Here is a 14,297-nt window from a genome sequence, read left to right as displayed (position 1 = left end):
AATTGGATGTACCTACATAATATGTATAATGGACTTATAGTTTACAAAAGATGCACATATTTATTTCAAACTTTTTCAAAGACAATAATAATTATTAACATAGGCTACTTTTGATCCCGGAAAATCAAAGAGTTCCCCACGGGAGACTGATTAGGGGGCGGACAGTTTACCTACTAGCCTATCACAGCTAATTTGAGGATAATTTAGTTAAAAAATATAATTATATTTTTACTTAATACCGGAAAGCGCCATCTTACGGTAAACGCAAATAACACCAAGCAAACGTTTGCTTTGTGCCATTGAACGTAGACACATCACTAATGTTTGCTAATAACGACATCTAACAGCAAGTCTCACAACTACATTTGTAACATTGTTATTTCCTAGATGGCACTAGCATCTACTCTAGAGACATCGACAACCTCCAGTACCTACGTGGAGTCCGAGGTTCGAGCCCTGGCCGCGCACTTCTAGTTTTGCGAGCTATGCGTTTTATGCAATTCAAAATATCACTAGCTTTAACCGTATAAGAAATATGGAGGTATGTAATGTATGGCTGAGCCTAGTGGTTCCGACATTCGCCTCCTATTGGGGCGGTCGGGGGTTCGATCCCGGGCACGCACCTCTAACTTTTAGAACTTATAATATTACTAGATGATGCCCGCGAATTCGCGTGGATGGAAATCTTTCAAATTCCGAGATAAAAGTAGCCTATGTCCTTTCCCGGGATGCAAGCTATCACGTACCAAATTTCGGCAAAATCAGTTGAACAGATGGACCGTGAAAGGCTAGCAGACAGACGGACGGACGGACGGACAGGCAGACAGACACACTTTCGCATTTATAATATTAGAATGGATTAGTATGGATGTTATCACTTGCTTCAAGGGAAACATCGCGAGGAAACCTGCATGCCAGAGTTCTCCATAATGTTATCAAACGTGTGCGACATCTGCTGAACCACACTGGGCCAGCGTGGTAGACTATAACCAACCCCTCTCTGAGAGGAGACCCGTGCTCAGTACCTAGTGAGCTGGCAATGGGTTGATGGTGATGATTTCACCATAATACCTGAACATTGGTATAGTACGCGACGGGGTATGAGGCGGGGGGACGCTCCGCACACCCGCACACCCGCACACCCGCACACTCGCACACCCGCACACTCGCACACCCGCACACCCGCACACCCGCACATCCCCCGTGCTCATCCTCAACGGGTGTCGCTATAGACGCTATGTGTAGCACTTTCCAATCTTGAACTGATATTGTAACTTAAAATAACTATGTATCGAAGTTTAGAATGATGTAATATTATGATTTATATATTATAATGTACAAATGTTATATTTTGCAATGCCCTGACGGGGCTTCATGTTGTAATATTGTAATATTATATATGTTATGATGTAAGACATGAATGCAAATAAATAAAGAATAAAGAAAGTCATGTATAGTACGCGACAGGTCGAGATGGCAATCGGGGTGGGGACACCCCGCACACCCACACAGTCCTTGTGCCGGCCTCTAAGGAATTTGTTGGTCCACCCTCGCCCAATAAGAGACCTGTTGGTTTCACAGTTAGTACTTTGTATGTGCGTGGAAAAACGATCTGTCACAACGAACGGTCGAAGTGCACCAGGCACCCAGAGAACAGAATAGCACTAGATTTAGACACGACATTTTTTTAATTTAGAGATTGAGTACAACTGAATCATTATGTAAATTGTTTAAAAATTAAAAAGCCATGGTGGTATATAGTTGTCAAAATTATATATTAGGTGCTAGATACTGTTATTTTTTTTTTTAATATTTTGTTAAGTATATTTAAGTTTTGAAGAAGGTAACTAGATTAAGTTTGCACTAATTTTGTAATTAAATACAAAATATGAATGATAATATTGTTTTACCAATTAGGTACTTACCTAGTTTTTAATTTGTAGTGGCTATTTTCCAAAGTTTCCTTAAAAATTACATATTGTACCTAAGCTACGGAGTAACTGAATACTTTTACAAAATACCAAATAAGCCCAGTTGATGTTTGTGTCGTGGTGTCGTGAGTCGTGAAGCATAATATGTTTACCTATAAGTAGGTACATTCTTATGTTAATTGACTATAGTCTATACCTACTCGAGACCTAATCATATTTATTTATTTATTATTTTTTAAATTTCTTTATTATCAATAAACATTTTACAAAACATATATAACGTTATATTATAATGTTAAACTTAAATTATTAATACTTACAGGCTAAGTCGCGCCTCTTAAAGTTTATAAAGGAATATTATCTTACACGTTTAATCATAGATACTTACATTTATATCACAAAACGAATTAATTGAATGCAATATACTTAAATGGTATATTCGCTTACAAAAAAAAGTTATTATTTGTTTAAAAAACGCGGGTACAACTAGGTAAGTTATGCCTACTCGTATTAGTAAACTGTCTCAGCTTGCATTACGAAACCGGTACACTGGCCAGTGTACGGTCCGCGTGCAGCGCTACCCTGCCCCTCGCACATGTACGGTAGGCAGGCGAGAACGGGGAATTCAAGATGATGCACACGTGTCGTAGGTATTAGTTACGCTATGCATTCACAGTTCACACCAGCCCGCGGAAACAATAAGCAGTAATTTTTATTCATACGTAGAATTTTAATGTCAATTTTAATATAAAATCAAGTAAAGTAGGAAATTTTATCTCGTGGTGTTAGTGGTTTAAGTTACTCTTAAAAGGAGTATTATAAGATATTTTTAATGCTTTGTTTTGTATAACTTGTAGAAGCTTGTAATTAGTAACACAAGTGCTGCTCCAAATAGGGCATGCATAAGTTATGGAAGGTCTGACAAGTACACTGTAAATTTTAAGTTTAGTTTTAGGGCTAAGATTACTCTTACGATTTAAAACTGGGCTCAGAGCACCGAGTGCTTCGTGTCAAGGGTGCTTGCGCGCCCTTGACACGAAGATTTGCAATGTGTTTAGTCCAATTTAATTTAGTATCCATAGTTACACCAAGATAACGCACGGAATGTCTCCATTCCACTCTATGCCCTACTCATATTGAAGTAGATTGAAACATGACAAGTACCTTTATGGTACGATATAGCTATGCGGGCCTATGCCATATTTTTCATAAGTGTGTTTTTTGTGATTACTAAGGTAAACTGGAATAGATGTGTAAACTGTAAAGTTAATTTTGTTCCTAGTTTTAGTATAATAAAAATTATTCTCTTATTGGGGCCAATTCTCTTGTACACAATCTCTAAACTAAACTAAATTAATAGGTCTAAAACTAGTGCTTTCCTTTTCCGCAGGCAACATTATGAAAGGGATAGCAATAGATTTATACCTACTTGTCATTTTAGTTTAGTTTAGAGACTGTGTACAACGGAATTAGCCACAATGTAATATTATTTTAACGTTGGTAATGTAAATTACCAAAAATTTCAATTACCTCCCTTTTGCATTTTATGCACAGCTAATTACTCACGTGGCTTATTGACTAAATCGAGGAAGTTTGCCACATACATGAGTTGACAACACACAAGTCGCGGGGAGTCTGCAGTTGTCTGATATTGAATTGCGGCTCCCAACTTGTCACTTGTGTGTCCTCCTATGCTTATAACTTATAACTGAAGTCCGGGTTCCGACTCCTTCGAAGCTTAGATGGGAAGTGATTATCTGGGCAGTGACCAAATCTACGGGGATTTTTACGAATCCCAGTAGATTAGGTCAAGTAAAATGTTATCTATCTTCTTCTTCTATATATATAAAAGGAAAAGGTGACTGACTGACTGACTGACTGACTGACTGACTGACTGATCTATCAACGCACAGCTCAAACTACTGGACGGATCGGGCTGAAATTTGGCATGCAGATAGCTATTATGACGTAGACATCCGCTAAGAAAGGATTTTTGAAAATTCAACCCTTAAGGGGGTGAAATAGGGGTTTGAACTTTGAAGTTTGAATGAAAGTCAGTTAGTTTTGAAGTAAGAATCGTGAAATTTTTCTATTTTTCTATATATATAAAAGGAAAAGGTGACTGACTGACTGACTGACTGATCTATCAACGCACAGCTCAAACTACTGGATAATGAGTTTTAATGAATCTGTGGATTCAGGATCCTTTCCAGACCTCATGAAATGTAGTAAATTGATACCTCTTTTTAAATCTGGTTGCAGAAGTGACCCAAATAATTACAGGCCAATTTCAATTTTGCCAACACTGAGCAAGATATTTGAGAAAATCATGCTCAACCAACTGCTTCGGCATTTTAATCTAAATAAGCTACTCCATTCTGAGCAGTATGGTTTCACTAAAGGTCGATCAACAACCGACGCGGCCGCAATGCTGTTAAAGCATATATTCAGTGCATGGGAAGGCTCACAGAATGCCATTGGTATTTTTTGTGACTTATCCAAGGCATTTGATTGCGTTGAGCACGAGACTCTCCTGGTTAAATTGAGCCACTACGGAATCAAAGACACTGCGCTTGGTCTCATTGCGTCTTATCTTGGTAATCGTATTCAAACAGTGTGTGTTAACGATGTAAAGTCATCCGGATCAGCCTCACTAATGGGTGTTCCTCAAGGCTCTATTCTAGGTCCTTTCATGTTCTTGGTATACATAATCGATTTACCATATTTTGTCCAAAATACTTGCGATATTGTACTATTTGCTGATGATACGTCTTTGATTTTTAAAGTTGATAGAAATAAAGACAATTTTGACGATGTGAGTGGTGCCATATCTCACTGTAACTCACTGGTTTACCGTAAATAATTTACTTTTAAATGCAAAAAAAACTAAGTGTGTTGGATTCGCACTGCCCAATACCAAGAACACAAGTAACATTAATTTAATGATAAATAACGATACATTGAAAATAGAAGAGACTACAACATTTTTGGGGATAACCTTAGATGCGAAGCTTCAATGGGGCACCCATATATCAACTCTTGCTAGCAAATTGAGCTCTGCCGCTTACGCTGTTAGAAAGATTCGGCAGTTAACTGACGTGGAAACCGCAAAGATAGTATATTTTGCTTACTTCCATAGTATTATGTCTTATGGAATCTTGATATGGGGTAAAGCGGCAGATATTGGGAGAATTTTTGTATTACAGAAAAGGGCAATACGCGCAATTTATAACTTAAGACCACGCGATTCCCTTCGAGAGAAATTTAAGGAAATAGGTATCCTTACTGTAGCCTCTCAATATATTTGTGTGCGTAATCCCAGCAAAATAATGTCGAATTTCTGGATTTGAGTTGGATAGATTTTTAGTGCGTAACGTCGTGTAATTGTGCGTGAAAGTTTTAAATTTGTGCGTCCAACCAATAAGTAGATATTCGAAAAAAACGCGTTCTGCCAGGAATACGTCATCCCAGCTACACATTTTTTTCCCAATGGACGTACGAGAAAAAAAATAGGTCCATGAATTAGTGCGTTTTAAGAGGTAAATGTGCGTGCTAAAATTAAATTTGTGCGTCATAACACTTCGAAGATATTCAGTTTTTTGCTGGGATGACGTTTAACCATTTCTTATATCTCTTAAACGGTTAAACGTATAGATGTGATTTTTTTTACACATGTTGCTATGAATTTGTGCGTAATGTTTGTAAAAACAGAATTTAAAAAAAAATTACCGTTCAGTTTTTATAATTAAAAAATAAAATAACGTTATTAGGTCCTAGTACTTTAAATATGACCTCTAAAGATAAACTTATACCGTTGATTTGTCCCTTATAACGGCCCACAGTATCTTATCAAGTTTCATTGGAGTATTGTAAGTATTTATTGAATTATGAAGAAAATTACTACGACAGGACACGATATTTTTAGACATTTAATTGGTCGAGTTTTTTATGAGTTGGCTAATTAAAATTTCTACCAATAATTAGTGCGTCAGCTCATTTATCCATCTGCAAAAATATAGCCCAATACACAGATAAATTATAGAGATATAATCAAAAACCTATAAGATGCGCAATACAATGATAAACCGACAAAGTTTGAATAGCCACAAAAAAGCGACCGTGTCATATATCGTGCTAACCTTCCAAAATTGATAGTATTGTACCATTACTTTTTTCGCACTTAAGTACAGGTACGTACATAATAGTTAGTGAAAATAAAACAACAGAACAGTTCAATATATTTTTTATTTTCTAAGTTTTAGTTGATCAATATTCTGACTGAATACCGATTGTAAATTAAGTAGGTAATCTAAAATTATTGTATTAACATAATTTGTCATATTAACATAACAATAAAAATAATCAACAGTAACAAAATAGTAAAAAAATCTAGAAATAGAGATAAATCACGTTGAATCAACTAGTAGCTGGTGCAGTGCCCCATATTTTCCCTAACCTACCTAAGAATTTGCGTTACCTAAGTTACGTGCGAAAAAACATCTAGGATGGATCCCTCTAAAAGGGAACAGCTGTATAAACAGCGGGCGTCGTCAAGAACTACATCAGCAAGCCCAAGAAAAGGACAATCACAAAGGACAGGAAATAAAATAACTGTTAAGTCTAATTATAATAGGAAATAAAATATCTATTAACCCTCATTTATGTTTTATTTTAGTGAAATAGTAGGTAGATCTTCAAAGTTTCAAACAAGTTTTAAGTTCCTACATTCTTACGAAAGACATACCTACTAGGTACTGCCTTACATTAAGTAAGTGGGCTGTATGTGGTCAATACGTAATTTCAAAAACTAATGATTTTATGTATTTGTAATGTAAGTAGGTGCATAGTGTTTGTAAATATAACTAGATACAGCCTATAGAAAGCTGTCCACTAGTACACTTGTAGCTCTATCGGTTTATTCAGATTCACGGCGGATCCTAATTGCGACGTTGCCAAACTTAATAGCATGGCTTGTAAGTAAAGATGGCTGTGGTCGGAACCTTTGGTACCTATTAGTTTTAAAATTCAGTTTTATTGCCGTGTTTTGAAGACGAACGGGTGGCTTAGTTTAACAGTTTTCAGAAAACTATATTGTTTAATTATGGCTTGTGACCAGACAATAGGACTGTTTGCTTTTGTTTGTTAAAATCCCGTGGGAACTCTAATATTTCGGAATAAATGTAACGGGTCACTTATGCAAAAATCACGTCAATCTGTAACTCTGTTGCGGTGTGATGGAAGGACAAACCAACAAACAAACATACTTTATAATAATGCACGCATTTATATTATAGTAAGATTAATAAAAAGCTTAATAATTTTGTGCGCACATGTACCAGAAAAGAAATGGCACAATACTATCAATTTTGGAAGGTTAGCACGATATATGACACGGTCGCTTTTTTGTGGCTATTCAAACTTTGTCGGTTTATCATTGTATTGCGCATCTTATAGGTTTTTTGATTATATTTCTATAATTTATCTGTGTATTGGGCTATATTTTTGCAGATGGATAAATGAGCTGACGCACTAATTATTGGTAGAAATTTTAATTAGCCAACTCATAAAATACTCGACCAATTAAATGTCGAAAAATATCGTAGTCCTGTCGTAGTAATTTTCTTCATAATTCAATAAATACTTAAAATACTCCAATGAAACTTGATAAGATACTGTGAGCCGTTATAAGGGACAAATCAACGGTATAAGTTTATCTTTAGAGGTCATATTTAAAGTACTAGGACCTAATAACGTTATTTTATTTTTTAATTATAAAAACTGAACGGTAATTTTTTTTTAAATTCTGTTTTTACAAACATTACGCACAAATTCATAGCAATATGTGTAAAAAAAATCACGTCTATACGTTTAACCGTTTAAGAGATATAAGAAATGGTTAAACGTCATCCCAGCAAAAAACTGAATATCTTCGAAGTGTTATGACGCACAAATTTAATTTTAGCACGCACATTTACCTCTTAAAACGCACTAATTCATGGACCTATTTTTTTTCTCGTACGTCCATTGGGAAAAAAATGTGTAGCTGGGATGACGTATTCCTGGCAAAACGCGTTTTTTTCGAATATCTACTTATTGGTTGGACGCACAAATTTAAAACTTTCACGCACAATTACACGACGTTACGCACTAAAAATCTATCCAACTCAAATCCTGAAATTCAACATTATTTTGCTGGGATTACGCACACAATATATTTATAATAACATAATTTTTGTAAGACAAAATATTCTTAGTTACAAGAAAATTGGTGATCTACACAATAGGCTAACTAGAAACAGAGACAAACTTGCAGCTCCTGCCTTCCGCCTCAGGAAAGTCCAAAAGTCACTCGACGTCTCGTGTGGAACGCCTTTGCCTCGTCGTGCGCCTCGCGTGGCCTCGTCCTTGCTCAGCTCATCGTATTAGGAAGTTGTTACATTGTTATAAAATATACGTTGGAGAAGCGGGGCACGTTGGAGAAGCGGGGCACGTTGGAGAAGCGGGGCACGTTGGAGAAGCGGGGCATGTTGGAGGGCGAGGACTCAATAAAACTTTCAGTAACAATTTGAAATAATGTAATAGTAGGAAAGAAAAATTTGAACAAGCCAAATAATTTTCGAGGTGATTTGAAAATTCATTTAACAAATATAAATGAAGACTTGGTATTTATTGTAACCACACGCTGCAGTCACACGGGCGACGTCACAGCACAGTAGAGCTGCACAGCGACCTCCCTGCCGCATCGAGCACTGTGCTGCAGTCACACGGGCGACGTCACAGCACAGTAGAGCTGCACAGCGACCTCCCTGCCGCAGCGAGCACTGTGCTGCAGTCACACGGGCGACGTCACAGCACAGTAGAGCTGCACAGCGACCTCCCTGCCGCATCGAGCACTGTGCTGCACTGTGTGTGTGTGTGTGTGTGTGTGTGTGTGTGTGTGTGTGTGTGTGTGTGTGTGTGTGTGTGTGTGCGACATGGCACATGGCAGCGCGTGGCGGGAAGGGCTCCTATTTATTATGACTACTTAATTAAGTTCAACGTAAATTCGACCTTCTCGTATAAACACCACTAGTCGCCACTCGCCACCAGTCGCCACTCGCCACCAGTCGCCACTCGCCACCAGTCGCCACTCGCCACCAGTCGCCACTCGCCACCAGTCGCCACTCGCCACAGCCGCACGGCTTTTATTTAAAAAAACCATATCATATTCAATGATGAGACAATGAAGTATTGATCACCAAACGATTGACTCATTTCAAGCTTATATTCTCTTGATGTAGATTTAGTTCGCCGTATCCTTCATATTGTATGTGTATGTTTGTGTGTGTGTGTGTGTGTGTGTGTGTGTGTGTGTGTGTGTGTGTGTGTGTACATCCAACGAAACCTAACGACGTTACATCACCTTACCTCATTTATCTAAATCTAATAAGTAGTATGGTAAGTAAGGGTGGTAAGTAAGTATAAGGGAACACATGAACCGACAAACAAACACACATTACCGCCAAGCGCAACCCCCCGCAGGCGGGATACGAAGCAACTCTTCCCGACATCTATACTAATCTTATAAATGCGAAAGTGTGTTTGTTTGTCCTCCCCTCACGCCCTAACTAAGCAACCAATCGATTTTTGGCATAGAGATAGTCGGAGGGACGCAGAGGAACATAAGCTACTTTTATCCCGGAAAATCAAGGAGTTCCGACGGGATTTTTAAACCCCTAAATCCACGCGGTGGAAGTCGCGGGCATCAGCTGGTATACAAGTATACGCGACATACTCCTAGCATATTGTATATTGTATCACGTTCTCGCGGAACCACGACGCGATGTACAAACCTAATGTGACATGTCGAAGCCTTGCGCCGCCTCACTTGCTGTCGACTATCGACCTGCAAACAGACAACACTTATTTATTAGGGTTCCGTACCGAAACGGTCAAAATGGAATGCTGTGACTTTGTCCGTCCGTCTGTCTGTCACAGTCGATTATTTCAGTAACTATAAAAGCTATTGACATGAAATTTGTCAAAAATAGTAAAAAGTAACAATTTTTTTTAGTTTAATTAAAATGGGGAAATGGGGATTTAAAAGTAAGATCAAAATACCGAGTAGGTATGGTATTATAAAAGGGCTTTATCTATATTCCTAAACAAATTTTTTTTTAATTTATCATGCAAAATGTCGAACAAAATACTGGTGTCTTAAGTCTGCCTCGTAATTTAGTATTTATGCACTTGGGTGGCAATGAAGTTCTACCAGTCGTATGTCACTTACGTAAAGATAAACAACTGGATGTCACTTACGTAAAGTAATACAATTGAATGTCACTTACGTAAAGTTATCAAAAGATCGTCGTTCTCTCAGCATCAGTAACTGGGTGAGCATGTCTGAAAACGTGGAAACGCCAACTTAACAATAATTGAGTTCATTTACAAAACAGAACAAACAAACCGCCCGGAACTGTTCTATTACTTTTATTATTTACTAGCTGATCCCCGCGGCTTCGCCCGCGTAGATTTAGGTTTTTAAAGATCCCGTATAGCCTATGTCACTCAGGAATAATGTAGCTTTCTACTGGTGAAAGAATTTTTAAAATCGGTTCAGTAGTTCTAAAGATTACCCCCTACAAACAAACTTAACGACATTACCTCTTTATATAATATAGCTGATCCCCGCGGCTTCGCCCGCGTAGATTTAGGTTTTTAAAGATCCCGTATAGCCTATGTCACTCAGGAATAATGTAGCTTTCTACTGGTGAAAGAATTTTTAAAATCGGTTCAGTAGTTCTAAAGATTACCCCCTACAAACAAACTTAACGACATTACCTCTTTATATAATATAGCTGATCCCCGCGGCTTCGCCCGCGTAGATTTAGGTTTTTAAAGATCCCGTATAGCCTATGTCACTCAGGAATAATGTAGCTTTCTACTGGTGAAAGAATTTTTAAAATCGGTTCAGTAGTTCTAAAGATTACCCCCTACAAACAAACTTAACGACATTACCTCTTTATATAATATAGCTGATCCCCGCGGCTTCGCCCGCGTAGATTTAGGTTTTTAAAGATCCCGTATAGCCTATGTCACTCAGGAATAATGTAGCTTTCTACTGGTGAAAGAATTTTTAAAATCGGTTCAGTAGTTCTAAAGATTACCCCCTACAAACAAACTTAACGACATTACCTCTTTATATAATACAACGGGCCGTGCAGCAGAAATCGTAATATTTTAATTTCGCCATAACTTCAAAACCAAACGTCCAATTTTAATCATTCAAAGACCAAATATTATCTCCATAAACTGTTCTTAGTGATGAAATCATTTATTTTGATAAGGATTAATAGCATGAGTAAAATAAACGCGTTTAAATGTAGTCCAAAAAAAATTCAAGATTTTTAAATAAAAAAATGGTTGCTGTGCCTCACTCGACATAGATGGGTATAGTGTGTCGCGGACTTTTTTGTAGATATTTATAAGATCTACAATTAATTAGAACATTTTATGGTTCTATCTTTTATAGTTTAGGCAGCGTACGCAAAATAAGTAACTTTTCTGGTTGATTTTTTACACCTTGTGTCCGAAAAACCCAAATATCTTACGGAACCCTATTTTTTTCCAAAATAAAATATAGCCTATGTTACTCGTGGATAATGTAGCTTTCGAATGGTGAAAGAATTTTTAAAATCGGTCCAGTAGTTTTTGAGCCTATTCAGTACAAACAAACAAACAAACAAACAAACAAACAAACAAACAAACAAACAAACAAACAAAGTTTTCCTCTTTATAATATTATAGTGTAGACAACGGGCCGTGCAGCAGAAATCGTAATATTTTAATTTCGCCATAACTTCAAAACCAAACGTCCAATTTTAATCATTCAAAGACCAAATATTATCTCCATAAACTGTTCTTAGTGATGAAATCATTTATTTTGATAAGGATTAATAGCATGAGTAAAATAAACGCGTTTAAATGTAGTCCAAAAAAAATTCAAGATTTTTAAATAAAAAAATGGTTGCTGTGCCTCACTCGACATAGATGGGTATAGTGTGTCGCGGACTTTTTGTAGATATTTATAAGATCTACAATTAATTAGAACATTTTATGGTTCTATCTTTTATAGTTTAGGCAGCGTACGCAAAATAAGTAACTTTTCTGGTTGATTTTTTACACCTTGTGTCCGAAAAACCCAAATATCTTACGGAACCCTATTTTTTTCCAAAATAAAATATAGCCTATGTTACTCGTGGATAATGTAGCTTTCGAATGGTGAAAGAATTTTTAAAATCGGTCCAGTAGTTTTTGAGCCTATTCAGTACAAACAAACAAACAAACAAACAAACAAACAAACAAACAAACAAACAAACAAACAAACAAACAAACAAACAAAGTTTTCCTCTTTATAATATTAGTGTAGATTAGTGTAGATGAAACATACTATCTGATGCCCGCGACTTCGTCCGCATGGATTTAGGTTTTAAAAATCTTGTGGGAACTCCTTAGTTTTCCGGGATAAAAAGTAGTCTATGTCACTCTCCAGGTCTTTAAGTATGCCCATGCAAAAAATCACGTCAAAGCTTTGCTCCGTTGTGACGTGATTGAAGGACAAACTAACAAATCAACAAACAAACACACCTTTGCATTTATAATAATATGGGTAGTGATATGGGAAGTTGAGGACGTGGCGGAACTCGTTACCTTCCAACTGAAAGAACTGCGCCTCTGCTATCAGCAGCTCGAGGTACTTGTAGTCCCAGGGGACGAGCAGCGCGTCGTTGCGGAGGAAGTTGAGGACGTGGCGGAACTCGGCGCCGTCGCGGTCGATGAAGTAGTGCTGCTTGAGTTTGTCCACCACGATGGGGATCTTGCCCGAGAACATCATCGCCAGCTTGGACTTCGGGTATCTGGAAAGGAGGACGGTTCGGAGTGAAACCACGCGTCGTTACTACGTCGTGCGGCGCCGCAGTGCGCGTGTGGCACCCGATACTCAAACTACTAGCGGTGCGGCGCCGCAGTGCGCGTGTGGCACCCGATACTCAAACTACTAGCGGTGCGGCGCCGCAGTGCGCGTGTGGCACCCGATACTCAAACTACTAGCGGTGCGGCGCCGCAGTGCGCGTGTGGCACCCGATACTCAAACTACTAGCGGTGCGGCGCCGCAGTGCGCGTGTGGCACCCGATACTCAAACTACTAGCGGTGCGGCGCCGCAGTGCGCGTGTGGCACCCGATACTCAAACTACTAGCGGTGCGGCGCCGCAGTGCGCGTGTGGCACCCGATACTCAAACTACTAGCGGTGCGGCGCCGCAGTGCGCGTGTGGCACCCGATACTCAAACTACTAGCGGTGCGGCGCCGCAGTGCGCGTGTGGCACCCGATACTCAAACTACTAGCGGTGCGGCGCCGCAGTGCGCGTGTGGCACCCGATACTCAAACTACTAGCGGTGCGGCGCCGCAGTGCGCGTGTGGCACCCGATACTCAAACTACTAGCGGTGCGGCGCCGCAGTGCGCGTGTGGCACCCGATACTCAAACTACTAGCGGTGCGGCGCCGCAGTGCGCGTGTGGCACCCGATACTCAAACTACTAGCGGTGCGGCGCCGCAGTGCGCGTGTGGCACCCGATACTCAAACTACTAGCGGTGCGGCGCCGCAGTGCGCGTGTGGCACCCGATACTCAACGCCGCCCACGTCGATGTGCACGGGCGCGTCCTCGTGGCAGGGCGCCGCCACCTGCGGGAACTGCGCCCACCGCCGCTTGCGGCGCACCTCCAGCTTCAGCTCCGAGTCCTCCATGCTGAGCGTCCCTTGCGCGGTGGGTGACATTATGTAGAGTGTAGAGGGAAGGAAGGTAGGCGTACTTGGTGAGCGTCCTGAGGCTGGAGGTGTAGATGACGCCGCCCACGTCGATGTGCACGGGCGCGTCCTCGTGGCAGGGCGCCGCCACCTGCGGGAACTGCGCCCACCGCCGCTTGCGGCGCACCTCCAGCTTCAGCTCCGAGTCCTCCATGCTGAGCGTCCCTTGCGCGGTGGGTGACATTATGTAGAGTGTAGAGGGAAGGAAGGTAGGCGTACTTGGTGAGCGTCCTGAGGCTGGAGGTGTAGATGACGCCGCCCACGTCGATGTGCACGGGCGCGTCCTCGTGGCAGGGCGCCGCCACCTGCGGGAACTGCGCCCACCGCCGCTTGCGGCGCACCTCCAGCTTCAGCTCCGAGTCCTCCATGCTGAGCGTCCCTTGCGCGGTGGGTGACATTATGTAGAGTGTAGAGGGAAGGAAGGTAGGCGTACTTGGTGAGCGTCCTGAGGCTGGAGGTGTAGATGACGCCGCCCACGTCGATGTGCACGGGCGCGTCCTCGTGGCAGGGCGCCGCCACCTGC

At 40.3% G+C, this 14,297-nt stretch overlaps 1 protein-coding gene across 5 annotated transcripts; it reads right to left on the bottom strand.

The window, feature by feature from the left end:
- Nucleotides 1-6,158: 6,158 nt before the first annotated feature.
- Nucleotides 6,159-13,945, bottom strand: twz (BTB/POZ domain-containing protein twz). Of its 5 annotated transcripts, none has more exons than XM_069508565.1 (5): nucleotides 13,780-13,945; nucleotides 12,621-12,826; nucleotides 10,259-10,313; nucleotides 9,764-9,816; nucleotides 6,159-9,112 (listed from the first exon to the last, which is right to left on the bottom strand). In XM_069508565.1, exons 1-4 carry the CDS (start codon nucleotides 13,926-13,928, stop codon nucleotides 9,795-9,797), a joined length of 432 nt encoding a protein of 143 aa, XP_069364666.1. In that variant the 5' UTR covers nucleotides 13,929-13,945; the 3' UTR covers nucleotides 6,159-9,112; nucleotides 9,764-9,794. The 5 variants fall into 5 exon arrangements, with proteins under 5 accessions (XP_069364666.1, XP_069364667.1, XP_069364669.1 ...); XM_069508566.1 differs by having other exon boundaries at nucleotides 6,159-8,829; XM_069508568.1 differs by having other exon boundaries at nucleotides 6,159-8,809.
- Between the last annotated feature and the right edge of the window lie 352 nt (nucleotides 13,946-14,297).

Source organism: Maniola hyperantus, chromosome Z (assembly GCF_902806685.2).
Source record: "Maniola hyperantus chromosome Z, iAphHyp1.2, whole genome shotgun sequence".
Classification (NCBI taxonomy): Eukaryota; Metazoa; Arthropoda; class Insecta; order Lepidoptera; family Nymphalidae; genus Maniola; species Maniola hyperantus.
Note: the sequence above shows the minus strand (reverse complement) of the source record. Positions and strands in the feature narration are given on the sequence as shown.